Here is a 24,744-nt window from a genome sequence, read left to right as displayed (position 1 = left end):
TAAGAAAAAGGAAAATGTTCATGTTTTCTTAGGAACCAGCTTTAATGCCATAATCCACCTCTGAGAGGGTTCCTCTGCCCCTCCAGTCACTTTTAGGGAGCATATGGGAAATTGTGCATACAGAAAATCCACAGTGAGTTGGATAAGATGGTGAAAATGCTCTCATGCTTCACAACACTCGGTGATAGATGAAGGGGCATATTTGTGTACCTTAGTAGTGATTCCCCATGGATGGTTACCCCATTAGCCTCACTTCTTCACACAGTTTATCTCCCTGTTTGAAATATTTTACATTTCTACTCACTTGAAAGTTATACCTCAAGCAGTCATGAGGCATTGACATGTGCTGTGGCCTCCAGAAGATCAATACACTTCACAGGAGGCACAGACTGCCCCAATTCCTTTATTTCCCCTGTCAAACCTTGTATAGCTCTGTGTTTTCATTAAATACACAGTAAATAGTCCTAACAGTATCTTCCGTATGTTTCCATGCTTCATTCCCCTCCTTGTCCTCATTGCATTTGTGCTCTGAGTCATGCACAGCAGCTGTTCTCTAGCTGAAGTTGTTCATTTATTCATTCAGTATTGAGCTCCTCCAGGCATCCATGCTAGGGGCAGAAGAAGGTAGTCATAGAGCTGTTAACATAGGCTCCAGGTCTGGATCTCCCTCCTCTGCAAAGACAGATGTTTACATCTGACAGGTTGAAAAAGGGCCAGATGAGTAGGGCTGAGCATATGATCAAAGAAGAGGAGGCTCACACTGGCTTCATTTATTTGTGGCAATCCCTGTTTGGTTTTTTTTTTTTTTATTAAGGTATGATTGATACACACTCTTATGAAGGTTTCACATGAAAAAACAATGTGGTTACTACATTTACCCATATTATCAAGTCCCCACCCATACCCCAATGCAGTCACTGTCCATCAGTGTAGTAAGATGCCACAGATTCACTATTTGCCTTCTCTGTGCTACACTGTTTTCCCCATGACCCCCACACAATGTGTACTAAACATAATACCCCTCAGTCCCCTTCTCCCTCCCTCCCCACCCACCCTCCCACACCCCTCTGCTTTGGTAACCACTAGTTCATTCTTGGAGTCTCTGTGTCTGCTGCCATTTTTTTCCTTCAGTTTTACTTCATTGTTATATTCCACAAATGAGGGAAATCATTTGGCATTTGTCTTTCTACACCTGGCTTATTTCACCAGCATAATGTCCTCCAGTTCCATCCATGTTGTTGCAAATGGTAGGATTTGTTTCTTTCTTATGGCTGAATAGTATCCCATTGTATATATGTACCACCTCTTCTTTATCCATTCATCTACAGATGGACACTTAGGTTGCTTCCATGTCTTGGCTATTGTAAAAAGTGCTGCAATGAACATAGGGGTGCATATGTCTTTTTGAATCTGAGAAGTTGTATTCTTTGGGTATAGTCCAAGAAGTGGGATTCCGGGGTCAAATGGTATTTCTATTTTTAGTTTTTTGAGGAACCTCCATATTGCTTTCCACAGTGGTTGAACTAGCTTACATTCCCATCAGCAGTGTAGGAGGGTTCCCCTTTCTCCGCATCCTCGCCAACATTTCTTGTTCTTAGTTTTTTCAATGCTGGCCATCCTTACTGGTGTGAGGTGAAATCTCATTGTGGTTTTAATTTGTATTTCCCTGATGATTAGTGATGTGGAACATCTTTTCATGTGTCTGTTGGCCATCTGAATTTCTTCTTTGGAGAACCATCTCTTCATATCCTCTGCCCATTTGTTAATTGGGTTATTTTCTTTTTGGGTGTTGAAGTGTGTAAGTTCTTTATATATTTTGGATGTTAACCCCTTGTCGGATATGTCATTAAAAATATATTCTCCCATAACATAGGATGACTTTTTGTTCTATTAATGGTGGCCTTTGCTGTACAAAACCTTTTTAGTTTGATGTAGTCCCATGTGTTCATTTTTGCTTTTGTTTCCCTTTCTCGAGGAGATGAGTTCAGGAAGAAGTTGCTCATGCTTATATTCAGGAGATGTTTACCTATGTTGTCCTCTAAGAGTTTATGGTTTCATGACTTACATTCAAGTCTTTAATCCATTTCGAGTCTACTTTTGTGTATGGGGTTAAACAATAATCCAGTTTCATACTCTTGTACGTAGCTCTCCAGTTTTGCCAACACCAGCTGTCATTTCCCCATTGTATGTCCATGACTCCTTTATCATATATTAATTGGCCATATACAGTTGGGTTTATGTCAGGGCTCTCTAGTCTGTTCCATTGGTCTATGGGTCTGTTCTTGTGCCAGTACCAAATTGTCTTGATTACTGTGGCTTTATAGTAGAGTTTGAACTTGGGGAGCATAATTCCCCCTACTTTATTCTTCCTTCTCAGGATTGCTTTGGCTATTTGAGGTCTTTTGTGGTTCCATATGAATTTTAGGATGATTTTCTCTAGTTTGTTGAAGAATGCTGTTGGAATTTTGATAGGGACTGCACTGATCTATATATTGCTTTAGGCAGGATTGACAATATTAATTCTTCCTATCCATGAGCATGGGATGCATTTCCATTTATTGGTATCTCTTTAATTTCTCTCATGATTGTCCTGTAGTTTTCAGAGTGTAAGTCTTTCACTTTCTTGGTTAGGTTTATTCCTAGGTATTTTATTCTTTTTGATGCAATTGTGAATGAAATTGTTTTCCTGATTTCTCTCTCTGCTAGATCATTGTTAGTGTATAGGAATGCCACAGATTTCTGTGTATTAATTTTGTATCCTGCAACTTTGCTGAATTCAGATATTAGATCTAGTCGTTTTGGAGTGGATTCTTTAGGGTTTTTTATGTACAATATCATGTCATCTGCAAACAAGGACAGTTTAACTTCTTCCTTGCCAATCTGGATGCCTTTTATTTCTTTGTGTTGTCTGATTGCTGTGGCTAGGACCTCCAGTACTATGTTGAATAGAAGTGGGGAGAGTGGGCATCCTTGTCTTGTTCCTAATCTTAAAGGAAAAGCTTTCAGCTTCTTGCTGTTAAGTATGATGTTGGCTGTGGGTTTGTCATATATGGCCTTTATTATGTTGAGGTACTTGCCCTCTATACCCCTTTTGTTAAGAGTTTTTACCATGAATGGATGTTGTATTTTGCCAAATGTTTTTTCAGCATCTATGGAGATGATTATGTGGTTTTTGTCCTTCTTTTTGTTGATGTGGTGGATAATGTTGATGAATTCTCTAATGTTGTACCATCCTTGCATCCCTGGCATAAATCCAAGTTGATCATGATGGATGATCTTTCTGATGTATTTTTGAATTTCGTTTGCTAATATCTTGTTGAGTATTTTTGCATCTATGTTCATCAGGGATATCCATCTGTAATTTTCTTTTTTTGTGGTGTATTTGGTTTTGGAATTAGAGTGATGCTGGCCTCATAGAATGAGTTTGGAAGTATTCCCTCCTCTTGTATTTTTTGGAAAACTTTAAGGAGAATAGTTATTAGGTCTTCACTAAATGTTTGATAAAATTCAGCAGTGAAACCATCTGGTCCAGGAGTTTTGTTCTTTGGTAAGTTTTTGATTACCAGTTCAATTTCGTTGCTGGTAATTGGTCTGTTCGGATTTTCTGTTTCTTCCTTGGTCAGCCTTGGAAGGTTGTATTTTTCTAGAAAGTTGTCCAGTTCTTGTAGGTTATCCAGTTTGTTAGCATATAATTTTTCATAGTATTCTCTAATAATTCTTTGTATTTCTGTGGTGTCTGTAGTGATTTTTCCTTTCTCATTTCTGATTCTGTTTATGTGTGTATACTCTCTTTTTTTCTTGATAAGTCTGGCTAGGGGTTTATCTATTTTGTTTATTTTCTCAAGTAACCAGCTCTTGCTTTCATTGATTCTTTCTATTGTTTTATTCTTCTCAATTTTATTCATTGCTGCTCTAATCTTTATCATGTCCCTCATTCTACTGACTTTGGGCCTCATTTGTTGTCCTTTTTCTAGTTTCATTAATTGTGAGTTTAGACTGCTTATATGGGATTGCTCTTCTTTCTTGAGGTAGGCCTATATTGCAACATACTTTCCTCTTAGCACAGCCTTGGCTGCGTCCCACAGATTTTGGGGTGTTGAATTATTGTTGTCATTTGTCTCCATATATTGGTTGATCTCTGTTTTTATTTGGACATTGATACATTTGTTATTTAGGAGCTTGTTGTGAAGCCTCCATGTTTTTGTGGGGTTTTTCATTTTCTTTCCTTAATTTATTTCATACCTTTGTGATCTGAGAAACCGGTTGGTACAATTTCAATCTTTTTTAATTTACTGACACTCTTTTTGTGGCCTAGAATATGATCTATTCTTGAAAATGTCCCTGTGCACTTGAGAAGAATGTGTATTCTGTTGCTTTTGAGTGTAGAGTTCTGTAGATGTCTGTGAGGTCCATTTGTTCTATTGTGTTTTTCAGTGCCTCTGTCTCCTTATTTGTCTTCTGTCTGGTTGATCTGTCCTTCAGAGTGAGTAGAGTGTTGAAGTCTCCAAGAATGAATGCATTGCATTCTATTTCCCCTTTTAATTCTGTTAGTATTTGTTTCACATATATGGGTGCTCTTTTGTTGGGAGCATAAATATTTATAATGGTTATATCTTCTTGTTGGATTGATCCCTTTATCATTATGTAATGTCCTTCTTTGTCTCTTGTTACTTTCTGTGTTTTGAAGTCTATTTTGTCTGATACAAGTATTGCAACTCCTGCTTTTTTCCCTGTTAGTTGCATGAAATATCTTTTTCCATCCCTTCACTTCTAGTCTGTGTATGTCTTTGGGTTTAAAGTGAGTCTCTTGCAGGCAACATATACATGGGTCTTGGTTTTTGATCCATTCAGTGATTCTATGTCTTTTGATTGGTGCATTCAGTCCATTTACATTTAGGGTGATTATCGATAGGTATGTACTTATTGCTATTGCAGGCTTTAGATTCGTGGATACCAAAGGTTCAAGGTTAATTTCCTTACTATCTACGAGTCTAACTTAACTCACTTAATATGCTGTTACAAACACAATCTAAAGGTTCTTTTCTTTTTCTCCTCCTTTTTCTTCCTCTTCCATTCTTTATATATCAGGTATCATATTCTGTATTCTTTGTCCCTTGATTGACTTTGAGGATAGTTAATTTAATTTTGCATTTGCTTAGTAATTAGCTTTTCTACTTTCTTTACTGTGGTTTTATTTCCTCTGGTGACAGCTATTAAACCTTAAGAACACTTCCATCTATAGCAGTCCCTCCTAAATAGACTGTAGAGATGGTTTGTGATAGGTAAATTCTCTCAGCTTTTGCTTATGTGAAAATTGTTTAATCCCTCCTTCAAATTTAAATGATAATCTTGCCAGATAAAGTTATCTTGGATCCAGGCCCTTCTGCTTCATTGCATTAAATACATCATGCCACTCCTTTCTGGCCTGTAAGGTTTCTGCTGAGAAGTCTGATGTTAGCCTGATGGGCTTTCCTTTGTATGTGATCTTATTTCTTTCTCTGGCTGCTTTTAATAGTCTGTCCTTATCCTTGATCTTTGCTGTTTTTATTACTATATGTCTTCATGCTGGCCTCCTTGGGTCTTTTGTGTTGGGAGATCTGTGAATCTCCATGGCCTGAGAGACTATCTCCTTCCCCAGACTGAGGAAGTTTTCAGCAACTACCTCCTCAAAGACACTTTCTATCCCTTTCTTTCTTCTTCTTCTGGTATCCCTATAATGCAAATATTGTTCCGGTTTGGATTGGTCACACAGTTCTCTCAATATTCTTTCATTCTTAGAGATCCTTTTTCCCTTCTGTGCCTCAGCTTCTTTGTATTCCTCTTCTCTAGTTTCTATTTCATTTATCATCTCCTCCACTGTATCCAACCTGCTTTTAAAACCCTCCATCATGCTCTTTAGCAATTGGATCTCCGACCTGAATTCATTCCTGAGTACTTGGATATCTTTCTGTACCTCCATTAGCATGTTGATGATTATTATTTTCAACTCTCTTTCAGGAAGAGTCATAAGGTCCATGTCATTTAAATCTTTCTCCAGAGTTATATTAATTTTAGTCTGGACCAGGTTCCTTTGGAGTTTCATATTTGTATATGGTGCCCTCTAGTGTCCAGAAGCTCTACTCTGGAGCTGCTCAGCCCCTGAAGCAACGTCAGGGGTCACAGGAGAGCAGTATTGGTGCCTGAGGGGAGGAAAGAGCTGTTCCCTGCTTTCTGGCTGCTGTGCCTGTCTCCACTGCCTGAGCCAGTGGGCCGAGCACACAGATACAAGCTTTTGTTCCAGAGCAGCCAGGTATGGATCCTTGCTTTCCACAATCAGATGGAATCTCAATCTTTCCAGGAATTGTGCCTGTATTAACTTTCCAACCCAGTAGTCATGCGAGTATCATGAAAGCACCATGAAATGTAGGTTTGTGCTCCCAGAGCAGATCTCTGGATCTAGGTGTTCAGCAGTCCCAGGCCTTCCACTCCCTCCCTGCTCTGTTTCTCTTCCTCTTGCAGGTGAGCTGGGATGGGGGAAAGGCTTGGGTCCCACCTGGCCACAGCTTTAGTACATTACCCTGTTCGGTGAGGTCTGCTCTTTTCTCCAGGTGTATGCAGTCTGGCGCCGTCCTCTTTCCTGTTGCTCTCTCAGGATTAGTTGCACCAACTATATTTTTTATTTGTATCCAGTTTTAGGAGGAAGCCTCTGTCTCTCCTCTCATGCTGCCATCTTTAATCTCCCCTGTTTGATTCTTAAGAACACAAACTTTGGAGCTACTAGACTAGTTAGTTTACCAGTCACAGCACTGACTAGCTATAGAGGAAGTTGCCTTGCTATTCAAGGCTCATTTATCGAGTAGAAATAATGTGATAGTGATAGACATTTGTCTTCCATTCCACATAGGGGACCCCAAGGTGAGCTCAGCTGAGATCATGGCTATAAGTGTGCTTTATGCAAACTGTAGGCACTAGAATAAAGTTAATGGTTACTGCCAGTCTTAGATTCTGCTTCAATACTGTGAACATCAACTTCACAGGCCCTTTTGCTTTCCTGCTAGAGAGGGTCAAGTGTAAGGCCCTTCCTTGCTGTGCTTCTAGGGTCTGCCCGGAGTGGATCATTTCCTCAGTTTTGGCCCAGGTCATCTGATGGCATTTTCACTGACCGCACCTTGGCTTTGTCACTGTGTGGTAGCCAGTATCAGAGACTGTGTAGTGTTACATCACCTCCTTTCAGCCGAGTCGCTGCTTCCTAAGTCACACTCTATGCAGCTTGTCCATGTTTTGGCACAAGAAAACTTCTTGCTGGCAACCCTGAGTAAGCAATTGAAGACAATATTTATTTTACATGATAGAATAAAAACCCACTTGCCCAGAAAGATCATGACCTTCTAAGATAGGGAAAACTTCATTTGTTGTAAATTCAATCAGTACAAGTTGGTATGTTAAAGCAAAGCTTTAAACTGCTTTGCATTAACAAAAGGCCGTGGTGAAGCTTTCATTGTCTTCTGGCCTCACCACTAACTAGTGGTGGCATTTTGGACATCACTGAACCTCTTGGTTTCTTGGCCTCACTCTCCAAACCTGCAGGTCCTCAGCCATGACTTAGCCCCAGTTTTAGACATTTAATTTTGGCTTTTTGATAACAGACTTGGTTTCCAAGGGTGTTTGCAGATTCCCTGTGGGATTATGTTCTCTATAATCGAGTTTGCATAGCATTAAGATGTGTACAAATTAGAGACAGTGCTACATAATTTACTTAGCCTGGGAAAGAGCCTGACACATGGCAAATGCTCAATAATTAACTAATGTATGATTTACAACTGTAGCCAAAGATGTATGAGAACATTGGAATTGTCATTCAGATCATGTTTACTCTCTCCCATCTTAAACTGGTAGAATGATTATCTTGATTGCAGATTTACTCTTTGATTGGTCAATGATATTTTTTATTTTACCTGCCATAATTGCTAGCAGTTGAGTGTAAAAGACATACCAGGCATTGAACACAGAAACCTGTTATCCTTTCTGCAAGGTCATTTTATTATTATCTCCATTTTACAAACCAGGAAACTTCTCAAGGTTTCCCTTTTAGCAAATGTTGAATCTGTGTTCGGATTCAGATCTATTTGTCACTAAAGCCCCATCTCTGTAGCACCAGGCAGCCCCTAATATGGTGTAGCCTCTAGATTTGTACTGGATCAATTTATGCTAAAGTGCCTCTGTTGCCTTAATTTTACTGTCTTTGATAAAGTCTTTTCTCCACATGAACTAAATATTATCCACAATTTTCCCATACTTGTGCCCTGAATGTTTTATATGGTTGAACATGTGATTATTTGGTGAGAATATGCCTTGTCTAATTATTTGATAAGAATATGACTTGTCTATTCAACAAAAGAACTCCTTGAGAGTAGGAGCTACTATTTGTACATTTATATCCCAAAACTATTTGCAGTGAAAAGCTCCTGTTATGGTAGATGTTACATAAGTAACTCATTGATTTATGGATTGAATACAATTGCTTAATTATTCTCACCTGCTGCATTTACAGACTTTATCATTCATCATTCATTCAACAAATATCTATTTAGTTGTGATACCTGTAGTAGCCACTGGGCATAATGACAATAAATACAGATCATCATGTATATTTATAATTGAAGGACTAGCACCCTGGAAAATCACAAACTGATGTGTTATTGTGGGAGGAATAAAAGTGAAGATGAAGTAAAGGCATATGCTCTTAAGTAATAGGCTTTTTAAAAATCAATGTAGCATATCCAGAATTTTTTGCCAAAGAATGATCCAGTGAACTTTTCTGAAACCTAAAATGATTATGCTATTTCTTTCTCATATTAATAATTCATGTTTGTATTAATCCTTGATGAATTTATATCTCTACCCAGATGATATTACATTTCCATTTAGTAAAGAAGGTATTTTATCAGACTGTATTTTTCTAGATTGTTACTACTGATTCTTTAAGGAAAAGAGAGTTATTTCCTAAAGTTACAAAGCCAGGCTTATTGCATTCTCACACACATCTTGCAAAAGTTTCATGTATTACAAGGAATCTTTTTGTATTTGAAAAACATTCCCTTTGTATAATAACACTTGGCTCTGGAATTCCTGATACAATTTGTTTTAGTTATTCTGAAAATGTCCACATCTTCTGTAATACCTTTGACAATAAAATAGGGCCTAATAAAACAGTGAGTGTATCTGAAACTGACTGAACATTTAGACCTAAAGAGTATTTAAGGTTCAATATCAACCTGGAAAGACACTTGGTATAGTGCCCTGGTGTATTTTTTTTTAACCCTCTCCTGTTCCCTGTTACTATCAACAACTTAAAGACCTAGAAGGCATCTACATATGTTTTTGGTTGATATAACCCCAAAAGAATGGCTTCTACCACATATGCCTATGATCACAATTCAGAATGACTTCAATAGGCTGCAATGCTGGATGGAAGCCAACAAGATGAAGTTGAGCAGGGGATAAATGTACATTTCTTCATTTAGATTCAAAAGGCAGTTGTGCAATTGCAGGATGGAAGCAACTGAGCTTGGCAGCAGTTCATGTGACTAAAAGCTTAATATGAACCAAAAGTAGGATGTGGTGGTAAAAGCATATAGTCGTGTGCTTCCTCAGTAAATTATTAATAGTTCACGGTACTCTGCACTGGCCACACTGCATCAGGAACAATTTGTTTAATTCCAAGCACACTCTGGAGCAACTTTGACAAAGCAGAGTATCTACTAAGAGGGCTTTGAATCTAATCCAAGATACATCTGTTGGACTCCTGTTTGGGGCAAGCAATGTGCTAACCAGAGTGGGGAATAAAGATATGAAGAGACATTGCCAGTCTTAACCTCAAGGAGATGAAAATTTAAGTGGAGAGCCCAAAGGGTATTCACATGACTATAAAACAAAGCAGACTACGGAGCCAAGAAGCACAAAGAAAGTGCTGTGGGAATTCGGGAGCTGGACGAGTGGTAGGATTTCCACCAGAAATGAGGACAAGGTCAGAGAAAGCCTTAAAAGCAAAGACGCAGAGACAGGAAAACTCAAGGCCTGTCTAGAGCATACTGAGCAGTCCAGGTTGCCTGGAAGAATAGGGTAGGTTTGAGTAGGAAATGAAGCTAAGAAAAAGGTTTGGACCAGAGCACGAGGGCACTGACTCATAGGCAGTAGGAGGGATCACAGGTTGGTGAGCATGTGGAAATAAGGATACATAAGGGTCAGTGGAGAAATGATGTGTATTTAGTGAAGAAAAGAAGACCAAGGCTCCTCTGGTAAATGTGGCCCAGACTGGCTCTGTGTTCTTCCAGAAGCAAAAATTTGTCTCAGGGGAAAGGCGTTATTAGCAATCAGATTACAGTTACATCTAAGCACCATTTTTTTTTAAATCAAAGCTGCACAACAATGAAGAGGTAGCCTAGGACCTGCTAAGTACCATCATGGATGGGCTCAGAGAAAATCTGATAATGACACACTAAAGGGAAAGGTGAGGCGAGGATGCTTAGCTTCACCTAGAACCCTGAGAGTTCTAGGAATTACCCAAGGTCTTTGCAATGTGTAATTATCCATGGTTAAGTTTTCTTTCTTTCTTCTTTGATTTAGGATATCTGTTAGTACATCAACTTCTTGATAAAGCTGGCGTGTTATGTCTCTCCAGTTCGGTGAGACATCAGGCTAACTCTGGTGAAGGCTGCAGCTTTGGCAGTAGCCACTCATCATTATTGCTTTACTTTTCAATGTGTGTGTCATCGTTTTTTACTATGATATATGGCATCCTTTAAAATATGAATTTAACAGATTTTTGTCAGAATCCCCCATTAGGTAAATCAAATGCAAATCAGCAGTTGATACAAGTCCAGTGCAAAGACTTAATTTTACAAAAAACCTCTAGAGCAGTAGGTGTAGGGATAGAACAGTGGGTCATGGAGGTGGAAAGACTTGAGCTCAGAAGCCAGCAATGTCACTTACTACTAGCTGAGTGATCCTGAGCAAGCGATTTAACCTCCCTGTTTCCTAAAGTGCAAATGAGGATTGACCATTGTCAGTCCCCACCTTGCAGGTTGTTCGGGAGGATTAAATGAAATGCAGCATTTAGCATGTGCTTAGCAGTGTAGGGTTTAATTTTTTAAATTCTTGCACCTTACAATGCTGTTTCAAGGAGCCCTTAGAGTTAAAAATGTTTTTAAAAAACAAAAACATCGTTATCATCATCATAGCTAGTTCATATGTGCCAGATATCATTCTAAGGCTTCGCATGTTGCATCATTTAATCCTCTGAACAACCCTGTGAAGTAAATACTATTATTACCCTTCATTTACCGAGAAACCGAGAGGTTACAGATTTTGACCAGTCACAAGCTACTAAGTGAGGGAGCCAGGACTCAAACCAAGCAAACTCTACAGCTTATTACAACCATTTCCTTCTAATGCATATGGACACATTTCCCTGTTTTCCTCCCAATTCCATTCCAAATCACTCTGCTGGATAACTTCATGCATTTTATTTTTTCAGGGCTGTTTCACAATAATATATTTTTAAGTCTTACTTATTATGCTAAATACATAAAGGCCCTAATGATCATGTCTTTGGCCAGAACATTGAGAAAGTCCTTAATAAATGCATGAATAAGTGAAAATTTTTTAATTGTGCAAACATTTATTATGGTCACTTTTAAAAGAAGCACATTACCCTAATATAACTTCACTACCCTACCACCTCTTTCTATTAGTTGTGATGGAGCAGTCATAGCCGAATCATTCATTTGAAATGAATGTTTTGCTTTTGTTTACCTTACTTATAAATCTTTTATCCCATATTCCTTTTTAACACTGTCCTGGTTTACTCTCTGTCTTTCTCTCTCTTTTTTTTTTTTTTTCTACCACTTAATTCACTCAAATGTACCCATCCACCAGTTGTTTTTTTCCACACTGGTGGCTGCATTGTTACCCACCTTATCCCTAAATTCCAAGTTAAGGAATAATTTTACCAATCTCGTCCATGCAACATCAGTCTCAAATCAACCGAACTCCACTTCCACGTCCTTTCCTTGGCGCCCTCCTAGATCCTGAAGTCTTTTCAGGTTAGTGAAGTTTGATGTAAGGGACTGCCCATAATGTCCTTGGAAAGCTCTTGGGAATTCCTAGATACCCCTTTGAAAAACACATCAAAATATGAAACTGAGAAGCACATAGAAACTATGTACATCAATGTTATAAAACTAAAGTCAAATATGCAGAAACAACTCTCTTCTGTAGAGGGAAAAAAGCTGTAAAAGTGTTGCGCCCTTATTTGTGGGATACATCAGGAATAATTCAATGCCATTGACGCCTTTGGCACTGGGGTCAAAAATTCAGCTTTTTCTGTTTCGAGGAGAGAATGTTCTCTTACTACATGTAAGGCAGAGACCTGCGGGGAAGCCGGCCAGTTGCAGAGTTTTCAGCGCTCTTTTTCACTTGTGAGGTGATACTGCCTTATTGTTCAGGGTCAGGTGGCTGGGGGCCTAATCTCCCACTCCCTGGGTGTGCCTATTCCTTTTCAGATTAGGTAAGAACAATCGATGAACTTTTAAATGCTGAGAAAACTAATCAGAATCAAAAGGGTGTGTGTCAGCCACAGCCCAAGAAGTATGCCAACTGAGATAAAAACACCTAACTGAACTTTTCTCCATTCCATACTTCTCTGCTTTTCAGCTTCCCTGTCTTTCTCTTTTTCTCTCTCCTCCTCTCTGTCATTCTTTCAACTCTCTTCTCTCCACAATCTTCTCAACCCCAACCTGAAGTTGATCAAAAGGCATGTCATGTCCTTCTCTCCTCAACCCCAGCTCTATCCCCACTTAACTTTACACACTCTCATAACTGGCCAAAATATAGACCAGTTTTTTTAAATCTATTCTTTTATATAGTATAGAAGATTATACATTCTGGATTTCATTTAGAAATCACTGAGGTGAACACATTTTATTCTCAATTATTTCTCTCTTTTTATAATAAATATATCTTTTTAAAATACCTGAATTTCCATTTCAAGCAACAAACTTAACCCAGGTCCATTCTGGAGTTCTCAGGTTAGGTTATGGTTCCAGAATTTTTCAATGGCAAAGAATGAAGTGGGGAGTCAGGTGACACTCTGACCACAGTTCCTTTGGCCCCAAGAAGCTGCTGCTCCCCAGCCTCGTTTCAAGGCCTGGAGTCACAGCCCCGCTTCTAGGAATGAGGGCCAGGTTGAATTGGTTCTTAATGTCCATATGTTGCTTTCATTTCTATGAGGCTTTCAACTGCTTTTCTTCTGTGAGGGATAGGCTTTCCTTGGGAAGAAAGGGAACCCATTGAGTCTGACATGTTCTGCAGTCAACTTGACATGCCTTTTGATTAACTTCAGACAAGTCTGGCCCAGTTGTGGAATTCAGTCCCATTTAGCATTCTGCCAGCTAGGAAACGTGCTGTCTTGATCATCATCTTCCTAAGAGTGGCACAGGGCCCAGAACATAAAGGTCTTTTCCATAGCAAGTAACATAATCCAAAGTAAAGAAGGCTATTTTGGTTACTGCAAACTACTCATCCAGAGGTTTGTTGTAAATCATGATTCTTTTATATAAAAAGGCAAGGGAGCTGAGCTCTGGCCTTCAAAGAATTTCTTCTCATTAAACCAGAGCAATTTGCTGCTCTCTGCTTCTCCTTCTACTGGGTGTAAAGTCACCTACTTTCCCCATTCACATCACCAACATGGTTGATGGCCCACTGCGTGATGGCCCATCTTTCCACATGATAGAAGTTTCTTTGCAAAGCCAGGCTTCACAGGTATAACCAAGAGTCTGGTCAGCCTCTGGCCCCCCGCTGTCCAACCCTTGCTTTTCCTTTTAGCTGCTATTTTCTGTGGCCCTGGGTTTCTAAATCTCGGTCAGAGTACAGTCATTCCTTTGTGCTCGGCTGATACAACGAGGCAACCAAAGAAAGCCTTGGTCTGCGGCTGTCAGCTGTTACTAATCACTGCTCCCCGGCTCATCGTGGGTCCTGCTCGCCTCTCCCTCTTGCTCTGCTTAGCACACATAAAGAAGATGAATTACTCCCTGGGTCCTCTTCAAAAAAGCATATTGTGAGGCGCATTCCAAAACCGTGAGCGCAGACTGGGCTAATGCATGGGGTGAATGGGTATCTAAATCACCGCTCAGTGGGTCTCGTGGCAGCAGCTGTGGGCCTCTGAGAAGGGAATCTCAGAGATGGCGCTTCGGAGGGTTGCCTGGAACCTTGCTGAGAGTGAGAGGAAGGCCCGTGGCGGGTTCTCTGGCAGACCGCAGTCCTGGGATGATCGCAGGGCTCTGTTCCGCTTAACTGGGTAGTTATGACTAGCAAAGCTCGACCCCTCAGAGAACCTCACTAGCTGGTTCCCCAGGAGGGGCCGTCTCCACCCCGAAAGTTAAGGAGAAGGGCACTGGGATGACTATATCCCTTTTCAAAGGGAAAGGGATTGTCTACTTAGTCCTACCAGTCTGAGGATAAAATGTGATTTGCATGACTTCTTCTGCTACTAATAATGCTGTCTGCTCCACTGATTTTTCTATTTAACAAGCTTTCAAAAGATAACATTTCCCTCTTACCTTTCTGCAATTCATTGTACTAGGAAACACTACAACTTGAAGACTTTTCTTGACAGTTTTAAGGGCCAAATTAAAAAACCAGTTTGCCTGACATTATAGGCAATCACCAGCAGCAAGTTGGTAAGGAAGCTTTCTTGTCCTTCTCAGGCAGTGTGACCTCATAAGACTAGGCGGCGTTATAGGAAAAGGAGATGTCAAGGTGCGTGAGAGCATGAGCTGCCGTAGCAGGAGGGAGACTTCAGCTGGGGTTAAAGCCCACGTGAAAATACTTGTGGTTTAATGGACTGTAAATTCCACAGTCATTCTCAGATATCTTTGTGGAGATGATTTAACTCTCTTCACTGAGAATCTCTGATTAAAGTAAAAGCCTTCTTCGCTCAAAATTCCATGAAGCGATCCTTTTCTAAAACTTTTTGCTTCATTACAATGTCCATCAAATTTCTGTTCAAATGAACTGGCCAGATGCCAACAATCATCACCTCATTTGCTTGGACTCCGCAAGTGAGATGGGTATAGGGGCGGCCCAAAGTCATAGGATGAAAAGACACTAGGAAGGTTCCACATCTCAGGGTTGGGGAAGGGGCCATTACTCATGGTTCTTCTCTAAGGCCTCTGCAATTAACAGAAGGAGGGGATAGAGCAGTGTTTGCAGACTTTTTTTTTAATTAGAATCTACAGATAAAGTATATATGTAATTTACACTGTTACCTGGCCACACACATACACAGACATACACAAACAGCTGAAAAAAGTAACACAAAATAATGCCTTTACTACAGGTGACGAAATGCAATATATTCTATTCTCTTTCAATAATGCATAAAAATACAAGTCATGACCCACTAAACTGATTTCATAACCTGAATCATAAGCATGTTAGACCGCACCCCTCTCTTCCATCCCCTCCTCTGCATTGATTTTTTCATTTGTTTGCTCATTCTTCTGTTAACGTGGACAGATAGGAGTGCGGCAGTTACTTCTTTAGGCTCACCTACAAGAGTGAATCATATTGGCAAAAGAAGGAAAATAATCCAGGAATGGGAAAGGGAATAGGAAACGGAAGAGGGAGGCGTGCTCCTGGTGGTGAGCAGTAGAGGTATGCCAGCCCTTGCCCTTCTGACCACCTGGGGACACCTTGCCATGAATGACCTCCCAGCTCTGGAAATGAAGCTCCAGGAGATGCTGAGTCACTCTTTCCCCACCAGATCTGTCTCTCATTCTTCAAGATAAAATGAACCTCATTATTTTGGATTAATTGGGGAATAGCAACCAAAACTGGTGAGTCAGAATTTTAGAGTATTTTAACCAAAAGCAACTTAAATACTTGTAATCCATACAGCAACCTAATCTGTTAAAAAAGAAACACACAAAGTGTGTGGCTTCTACCCAGCATAACAACAATACCAGTGATAAGAATGACTAGTCATCACGTATGTACTGGCTGCCTTCCTGTGCAGACACTGTCTAAGAACTGAAACTACATCAAGGAATAAAGCAGATGGTTCTGCTCTCTTGGCACTTAAATTCTAGTAGAGACAGACATATAATGACCATAACTAGCATTTATCAAGGGCCTACTTTGTACAGACTATTTATGTAAATTTTCCCTAAGCTTGCAACATAGGTATTATTAGTTTCTTGTCCAAACACTTCCTGTGTAGGAGTCCCTTTAATACCAGTGAACACCCTATGAGGGAGCTTTCATTATTCCCATTCTACAGGTGAGGAAACTGAGGCTTACAGAGATCATATGGTACCAGAGTCAGAAGTGGAATCCAGGTATTTTAACTTCGGAGCCTATGCTCTTGATCAGTGTGCCATTTTTTCTTTTAAAGAATGTGCTTCTAAAATGTCTGAGATCAGTTTTAACTAGTGTAATATTGCCTTTTAAATTAAGTTCTGGGGCTATAACCGGCTTACTAATTGTGTTTGAAAACTGTAATACAATCATTCATTACCAACAATCTCTAACCTAATTTTAAAGATTTGCCTTCTGTTCCAGAACCCAAAAACTCATAGAACTTGATTTTTTTTTTAATCTAATCTATAAAGGGGCTTCTTTCTTTCTTTTTCTAATCCAGAAGAAACTATTTGAGTGAAAAAAGAACAGTGTAGTTTTAGACAGAGATTTGAACTGGTTTGCTTTGAGCTCAGTCCCCACCCCTTCCTTGCCCTTCTTCGGAGACCCTTGGCCCTCTTGCCACTCTCCTTTCTGACTCCAGCAGTGGGCATTGCTTCAGGAAAAAGGAGCCCATTTTTCAACCTGTAAATATGAAGTATATTGCATTTTTAGATTTTAACTTTCTTATTAAAAAATCATCACCTTATATTCAAATGAATACTGTACACATGAGAGCTCATCCTTGCTTTCCTTACTGTAAGTTTACCCATCTTGAAATTCTAAGAAGGTTGAGAGCAGGAGGCTTTCATTAGATGAGTGTTTGAGAAGCACATTGTGGAGGAGTACATCTAAAATAAAATGAAAGCTGAAACAAAACAATATTTTTGAATCAGCAGTTGCCATCCCCCCTTTTCTGTCCTTTCTGGGACTAGCCCAGTGGCCCTAGAGGAACAAAGAAACACTAAGAGGATGAGTAGAAAAACAATTCATAACAGAAGCCTTCTTCTTTAAATTCCATGTTTCAAAAAGAGACAGGAATTATTGGGGGCAGTATCCTGAGACACATTAATATATAAGACAGATTTTTAGCAGATAGGAGACTAAAACCCATGCAAATAATAGAGCCTTGGGAACTTGATGTCATTTATATGTTATCCTTTTGTACTTGGCTGAATACATATTTCATTTATCCAAGAAGGCATACCAAATATTATACCAAAGAAATATAATTTACAACACAGACCTACAGAGTTCCACATACATATTTATGGAACACTCCCTCCCCACCCAAACCCCCAAATACCATGAATTTGATGCATATTTGTTATGCTAAACTGATTACCAAATGACTATCTTCATAAATAAAGAGGTAAATGTATCCAGAACCATTTGCATCAAGAAGCTCTCTTCTCTTTCTTTCCTTTCTTTTCAAAGTTCTGCCTACAAAACCTAGGTATCTGAAGCGAAGTCTTAATCTTTTACATTCTTAAAAATGTCTTGTTGGATCTCCTTTAGATGTTTAGCTCATTGGTGAACATGTAATAGGTTTTCAGAAAGGATTAATTGATTGCTTTCTTGATGACTGGTTATTAATGGGTTGATTTCTAGAAAGGAAAATGACTCATGTGCCCACAGCCAGCAAGTATCCATGGCCCTCTGCACCCCATGAGAACATGCTCTGGGGATGGTGAGGAATGTATACTCACTGATAATCTCTAGCTAGTCTTTCTGGTGACCAATATTACCCATTTCCCCTTAAGGTGGGTAAGCTGAGGTACATATCAGTTTTTCCAGTTACTTCACTCCATAGCATTTTCCTCCAGCCAGGTGGCTCATCTCAAATGCCAGAAAGTTAGAGAAAGCTAGCATGGATAACAAGCAAATAAAATGTGGGTGACTCCTAGTTCGTGCATAAGAAGAGTGGTGTGGTAGAAAGGGTATTCCCTTGGGAGTGTGGGTTCAAATCCTGCCACTGGCATTTACTAGCTGTGTAACACTGGACAAATTACTTAACTTCTCTGGCCTCGTATCTTCACCTTTAAAATGGTATCAACAATATCTGCAACATACAGCTGTCATGAAATTAGATGAATATGTGCCATTGGTTGGAGGTAGGATTTGGGGAGTGAGTTAGTGGCCCAGCACAAAAGTTAACTCAAAATATACAAAACATATAAACATTCAAACATGTCGTTGTAATTGAAAGACCAATCATGGTACTTGCAGCAGTTGTACAATATAGTATTTCTTTGGGTTTTAATTCTGATAGCAGATTGTTTTCATAATAAAGATCTCAGTATATTTTGAATGAGGCTGGTTTAGCTAAGCCCAGATCAAATGAAGAAAAAGAGGCCAGTCAAGATCATTATCTTTACTACTTGACCTGGAATGTATTCCTCAAATATGCATTTAGACAATTGTTATAATACTGCCCCACAAGTACCTACACACTCAAATGACCTCCTACCTCCCCCTTGCCCCAACGCTCTTTTCTCCCATATAGTTTAAGTGACAAGACTCAATGAAAACTTTCCCCTTCCAAAATATTTAGGGCTCTTCCTGCCTAAGTTCCCTTTTCTACAAAGTGATTTAGTGCTTTACCCTTGCCCCAGACACTCTGACATCTGTGTGTAGTCTCTGGATAAAGCTTTGTCTTGAAGTTCAGGAGGCTGGGGAAAGGAGATGGTTGCAGAGTTTGGGTAAGGGAGAGGAAGAACTGACTCCCTGCTCACTTTCATCTTCCAGACCTCGTCTTCCATTTTCCTGGTTCCACCAGGATCAAAGCGATTCTATTTCAGGTCCTTGTATGACAGATTGTCCACATCTGTCCTGCTGTTGCCATAATGAAAGTATGGCCTTGTTTCTGAGGGTCCCTTTAGCCTTACAAGCTAGGCTCAGAGCAAAGGAGAGAGGTGAGAGTTGGAGGAAGGGAAGGAGGATGCAGGAGGACCAGAAGCAGGGGTGGGCAAGCAGCCAGTGTGGGACACAGACCCCTTTAAGGGAGGAACCTACATGGAGTATTGTTAATGAAGATACTCCCCACACCCTTCCTGGGCTGAAACAATAGCAGCTGTTGCTTTATTCTTTATTCCCTTTATTCAAAGGGAAAGAGCCAATATGCAGAGGTCAGTAAGGCTTCCCGTTGGATCACTGAATCTCCTTCTGGGCTCATTGTGAAAAGATGCCTTCATGGCTGTCTTCAGCTATTTCAGAATTAGAAAGTATGGAGAAAATAACTTTCACATGAGTTTTCATTTAAAAAACAAAAAACGAACTATAAACTTCATTTCCTAGAGTTGATAGCCTTGTAGCTGTGGATTCTGGGATAACTTCTGTCCTCCACTCCCCCACGGTGGGCGGGAGGGAGACCTAAGCCTCTTTAAGTTCTGTTATTTCCTATTTTTTTCCATCCCGAGAGTCACTGAGATGTGTTCCATTTGCTAGAGCAGTTACGGAATCTGAAAAGCCATGCCTTCTTTCTTACCTAGGAAAACAACTTGCCTGAGGTAGACTTGGAAGATACCCTGAGAAGGTGGGGAAGAAGGTTTACCATGAAATAAGGCACTCCAGGCCTGCAGAACAAGGTGGAGGCAGGCGGAGAGCGGAAAAAAAAAACCCACGATGATTCTTTTTCTTTTATTTTAATTAGCTGTGATGAAATGAAACAGCAGAGAAACTATTTGAGAACTTTGGCCTTTCCCAATGTCAACTTTAAATGCAAATTGAAGATAAACCAGTAGGTGATCAGAAGAATAGCTTAAAATTTACATAAAAACCTCAAAAAAAGACTCTCAAGGACATATGTAAAATAATAATTTTTTAAAAGAATTTATGGCAGTTAATCTGCGTGAGTCACCACAGTACTTGAGCTTGAGATATGTTTAAATCACCCTGCCAGAAATTTTAAAGTATCTCTTCATACACACACACAAAAAAAAAAAAAAAAAAAATCTTCTCTATTCAAACTCCTAGCTTCTCCAACTAGTAGTAACCTAGGAAAGAATTTGTTGCCCTTTCAAATCATTAGAGAGCCAAGTGAAATCAACTCTTGAGGCAGACAATGAGTGATCATGTGTTTCCTGACACAGCTCATAACTAGCCATCTGATGGCTTTTTCCCTTCACCTGTTATGATGCCCTGAGTAAATTTGGTGACAAGTTCTCATAACTTGTATAAAATCTGAGTGCTGGGTAGGATGAGGGCAGGGAAATGTAGAAGGAAATACTGTTCCCATTACCTTCCTCTGGAGAATTCCCTGGACTAACTTCCTGAAATTCTCCTTTTGTTTGCCTTCACCAGGAATGGCTGCCCTAGATAGTAAGGCATCAGGGAAGATGGGAATGCGAGCTGTAGTCTATTACATGACTACAACCATCATTGCCGTGGTGATTGGCATAATCATTGTCATCATCATCCATCCTGGGAAGGGTACAAAGGAAAACATGCACAGAGAAGGCAAAATTGTACAAGTGACAGCTGCAGACGCCTTCCTGGACCTGATCAGGTATGTCCTTGCAAGCCCATCCCTTTGGGTATATTTTGACCACCCAATCCCTCTTATTTTGAGGAGCTAATCAAACCGCAGAAGAGGTGTCCAACCAAACTAGCCTTGCTGGGATTTAAATGAGGGTCACATATGTATCTCTTTCTAACAGAAATTAAAGTAAGGATCTGTTTTCTGATCTCACGTGAAAGAGATGAGGAAAGACTTCAAGAGCCCTGCTTTTAGAATTCAGAATCTGATCACTCAGTTTGCCCCTCAACTGTGCAGCTTATCTTGGAATATTAATAATTCTTAACCTACTTTTCTCAAGTCTTGCTCTTTAATGCTCATTTTTAGTCAGGTATAACCTGTTCATTGGACTAATCTAATTTAGAACTTGTGATCTCTGTCATCATCCATTAAACACAATAATTTCTGTCTAGAAGAGATCAGCCGGTCATACCTGTTCCAACTACCTATTTTTACTGTTTATAAACAAAGGATTTGGCTGATCAGAAATAAAAGATTAAAGGATGGTTTCTGTATGTACAAACCATACACTGATTACAAATGAGTCTTACCTAAAGCTTGAAACTGACTTGATGGTAGAGTCGATCTTACAAAGTACTGTGAAGTAAGCCAAAGTTTGATCCTGGCACCTTCCTGCTTGCTCTCTCTCTACACCTGCCCTTGCATCAGTCAGATGGTGGCAGGAAACATTGCATATTCAAAAGGATCACTGAAAAGGGTTTACAAAGCTATGGGCAGGGTTTAGGGAGCCTACAGGGCATGCTGAGGCACCAGGGGACTGACAGCAATGGGGAGCAATTTTTTGCCACCCTGGCTCTGAGGGACAAAGGAAAGGAGCTGCTGCTGGAACTCAGGCAGAGCTGTGGCCTTGGGAGAGGACCCTGAGGATAGGAGCTGGAGCTCTAATCTGGAGGGGGGGAGCTGCTGCCCAACCTGTCAGAGAGAGAGAGCTGGAGGAATAGCTACATCCACTGCCCTGTGATCTGTCAGCATTTCCCACTGGGCAAGCCCAGCAAGAAGCCAGATGGAAAGAACATCTACCTGCTACTCTCCAAGGAGCCACCACCCCACCCCACCCCGGGCACAGAGCAGGATGGGGGTGGATCTAGAAGGGCAAATGGAAGCTATCCCAGCACAGGTCTCTGGATCCGCCATGGTGTGGCATTCCTGCACCACATCGCCCACCCAGCCTGTCCTCCCCAAACCTAGCCCTTTCCCACCTTCTTTACAACTTACTTCCACAGTGACTGGTTTGCCAGTCCTAGATACTGTAAAGGGTTCCCATTAGTCACCTGAAAGAAACTCCTCCTAGGGACTTGGTTTCACATGCCATCTCAAGGAATGGGTCTGTGGCAGGTAGAGTCAAGAGCTATTTGGCAACAAAGGCTCTCTTCAGCAGCACCTCTCACTTCCTACCACAAGTGACTTCGTATCATCTGTATGTAAGTACCACCCAGTTCCACAGAGCCTCTTCTGGAAAGCCCTTTTTGGGAAATTAATCATAATTATCTCAAGGTGACAAGCCACCCCATAACATGATTTCATACCAACTTGTCACCTGAGAACTATGACTTTATTTAGTTCATACAATTGATTAGGCTTTTCACCATTTTTTCATGAACTTTACCCTAAGGTAGTTTGGATTAGAAGTATTTTATTATATTTTCTGTATAATTGCTACTCCTTATTGGAAAAATTGGGATCTTGTCATTCCCAGTCTGGTTGATCCATCAGAGTGCTTTGAGTTTCTGCCCCTCCTTGCCCCAGTGACAAGTGTGTGGCTGACCTGCTCCCACCCAGTCACTGGAGTTGAGCATTATCTTGGAATCTCCTGAATTCACATTTCTATCAAGGTTTGTAGAAATGGACCCACAGAACAGAGATGGGAAGGAAAAGGAAACAGGATGGTCTAGGTAACAGGGAAAAAGAGACAAGAATTTATAACCTTAAAATATGACTTTGATAACATGCAACTGCTGGAGTCTTGGGCCCTCCACCTGCCTGGTCTCCTCTCACACTTGTCAGTCTTGGAGCCCTATGATAGTTTAATCCAATCTCCTCTTTACTAGATAAGTCACCTGAGACCTAAATGAGTGCTAAGACTTTGCCAAGGTCACACAGCTGGTTAAAGACTCCCCAGTTAAAGTGTTGCCCCTTACCCCTTCCCCCTAGGATCTCAGACACTGCTCTGAGGAAGTGACATACCCTGCCACATGGGCTTCAAGTTCAAATTGTATGGACCATTTCCCCATTGGTCACCAGTGAGCCTCAGAAGTCCCAGCAATTCAAAGTCAATATCCCATTCCTCCCAGGGCCTTTGGGAGGACTTTATGGGGAACAAAATTCCACAGTCCAACTGTGACATTTCTTCAGAACCTTTGGTCCCTGACACATGGCACAATACCACAACAGCCACTTCTCATTTTGCTTCTTCCTAGGAGCAGCAGGGTTGATGATATAATGTCTGAACAAAATCCCATTGTCTGACAAAAGGACAGATGAGTTGAATTTGGGACTTCCCTGAGAAATAGGAACTACATGGGCCACACTTAAAAATGACAGTATGTCCCATTTCAAGTCGTAAAATCCACCAAAATCTTTCTCTATTTCCATTTGCTGCTTAGTTGAATGCAATCTTTATCTTAGACACAGTGAAAGTTTTAAGGAGCAAACTTATTATTTGGGAAATTTTTCAAGTGATTATTATTTTCTTTGCAGGAATATGTTCCCTCCAAACCTGGTAGAAGCCTGCTTCAAACAGGTAAACAGTCTATAGTTTACTAATTCACCCTTGAGATCCTCTTGGCATATCAGAGTGGGACCCTCTTTTTATCTTTTTTTTTTCCCATTTTTCTGCAATGAGAAACACTTCTCTCGCCAACCAGATAAGAAGCACTAGAGTTTTCTGGTGAATTTGGTGAGGCATATGCTGGAAGCAGGGTCTTACCTTATATTGAAGTCTTGTTAGCTGGCAGACACTGTATGTCTTGCATACAAATAGCTCATTGAATCTCTGTTAGTTCTTAAGAAGGCTAACGAGACTTCTTCCCCCTCACCACCCCCATGTCCCATACACAAAAGTCCACCAAGCAAGCAAACTCATTATGAGATACATTGACAACATGCTTTAAAGATTAGGGAGTTTGTTCAAGTTTCTTGATCTGATTTGAAAAATCAGTAGATTGTTTTTTGGAAGTCTACTAAGAGCCTTACGGATTCTAAAGGAGAAAACAGATCAGAGAGGAATGGCATATCATTCACTGAATGCCCACTATGTACCAAGTACTAATGTTATATTTGCTCCTCACATAAATATGATTGGTATCACTTTATCATTTCACTGATGAAGCAATTCATCTATGATAATTCAGAGGCATCATGTAACAGGTACAAGATCTCACAAGTAATAAATAGCAGACCCAGATTTCAAATCTATTGCGCTGGCTCCAAATTTTATCCTCTTTTTGCTCCTACATTCTGCTTCCTAGAAGGGGCTAATCAAGGGTTTGAAATATGTACCTGAGGGCACAGTGAGGCCCAGACCCTTTTAGCCCCATATTTAATCAACTCCTGGCTCTCTGTATTGTGGATACCAATACATTGTAGTATTAGGGAACAAAATTAGTAAAGTCCATTCTAACCTCACTTGAATAAGAAAGACTTGTTGCCCAAAATATTAAAAAGGAAACAGTTAGACATTCTGGATTAAATAATAGTTCCCAAACATTTCTCCAGATAGTGTCACTTGAACCTTGTTGTAATTCTCTAACCCTTCTGCTTAGGATCTGTAAAACAAAGAAAAGAAAACCCCGACCTCATGGAGGACCAAGTTTTACACAAATAAGTCATTCTTTGTTTTTTTCTCTTTAAAAAAAATTTTATTGACCATTTTTAATAGGTAATACATGCACACACTGTAAAACTCAAACAGAATCCTTTCTTTAAAAAAAAGAGCCAAACAGGCCAAAATCTAACTTTCATTATTCAAAAACAACTGTAACCATGAATAATAA

General features: G+C 40.1%; 1 protein-coding gene across 2 annotated transcripts in view; it reads left to right on the top strand.

The window, feature by feature from the left end:
• SLC1A3 (solute carrier family 1 member 3) overlaps positions 1 to 24,744 on the top strand; it is a 76,381-nt gene that overhangs the window by 39,421 nt on the left and 12,216 nt on the right. For both annotated transcript variants that reach the window (XM_036932112.2, XM_057495765.1), the window contains 2 exons: positions 20,518 to 20,722; positions 23,450 to 23,492. In XM_036932112.2, coding sequence (XP_036788007.2) covers positions 20,518 to 20,722; positions 23,450 to 23,492 — 248 coding nt within the window. The remainder of the gene's footprint in view (positions 1 to 20,517; positions 20,723 to 23,449; positions 23,493 to 24,744) is intronic.

The sequence above is a fragment of the Manis pentadactyla genome, chromosome 2, assembly GCF_030020395.1.
Source record: "Manis pentadactyla isolate mManPen7 chromosome 2, mManPen7.hap1, whole genome shotgun sequence".
In the NCBI taxonomy this organism is placed as follows: Eukaryota; Metazoa; Chordata; class Mammalia; order Pholidota; family Manidae; genus Manis; species Manis pentadactyla.
This window is presented reverse-complemented; position numbering and strand designations above follow the sequence as displayed.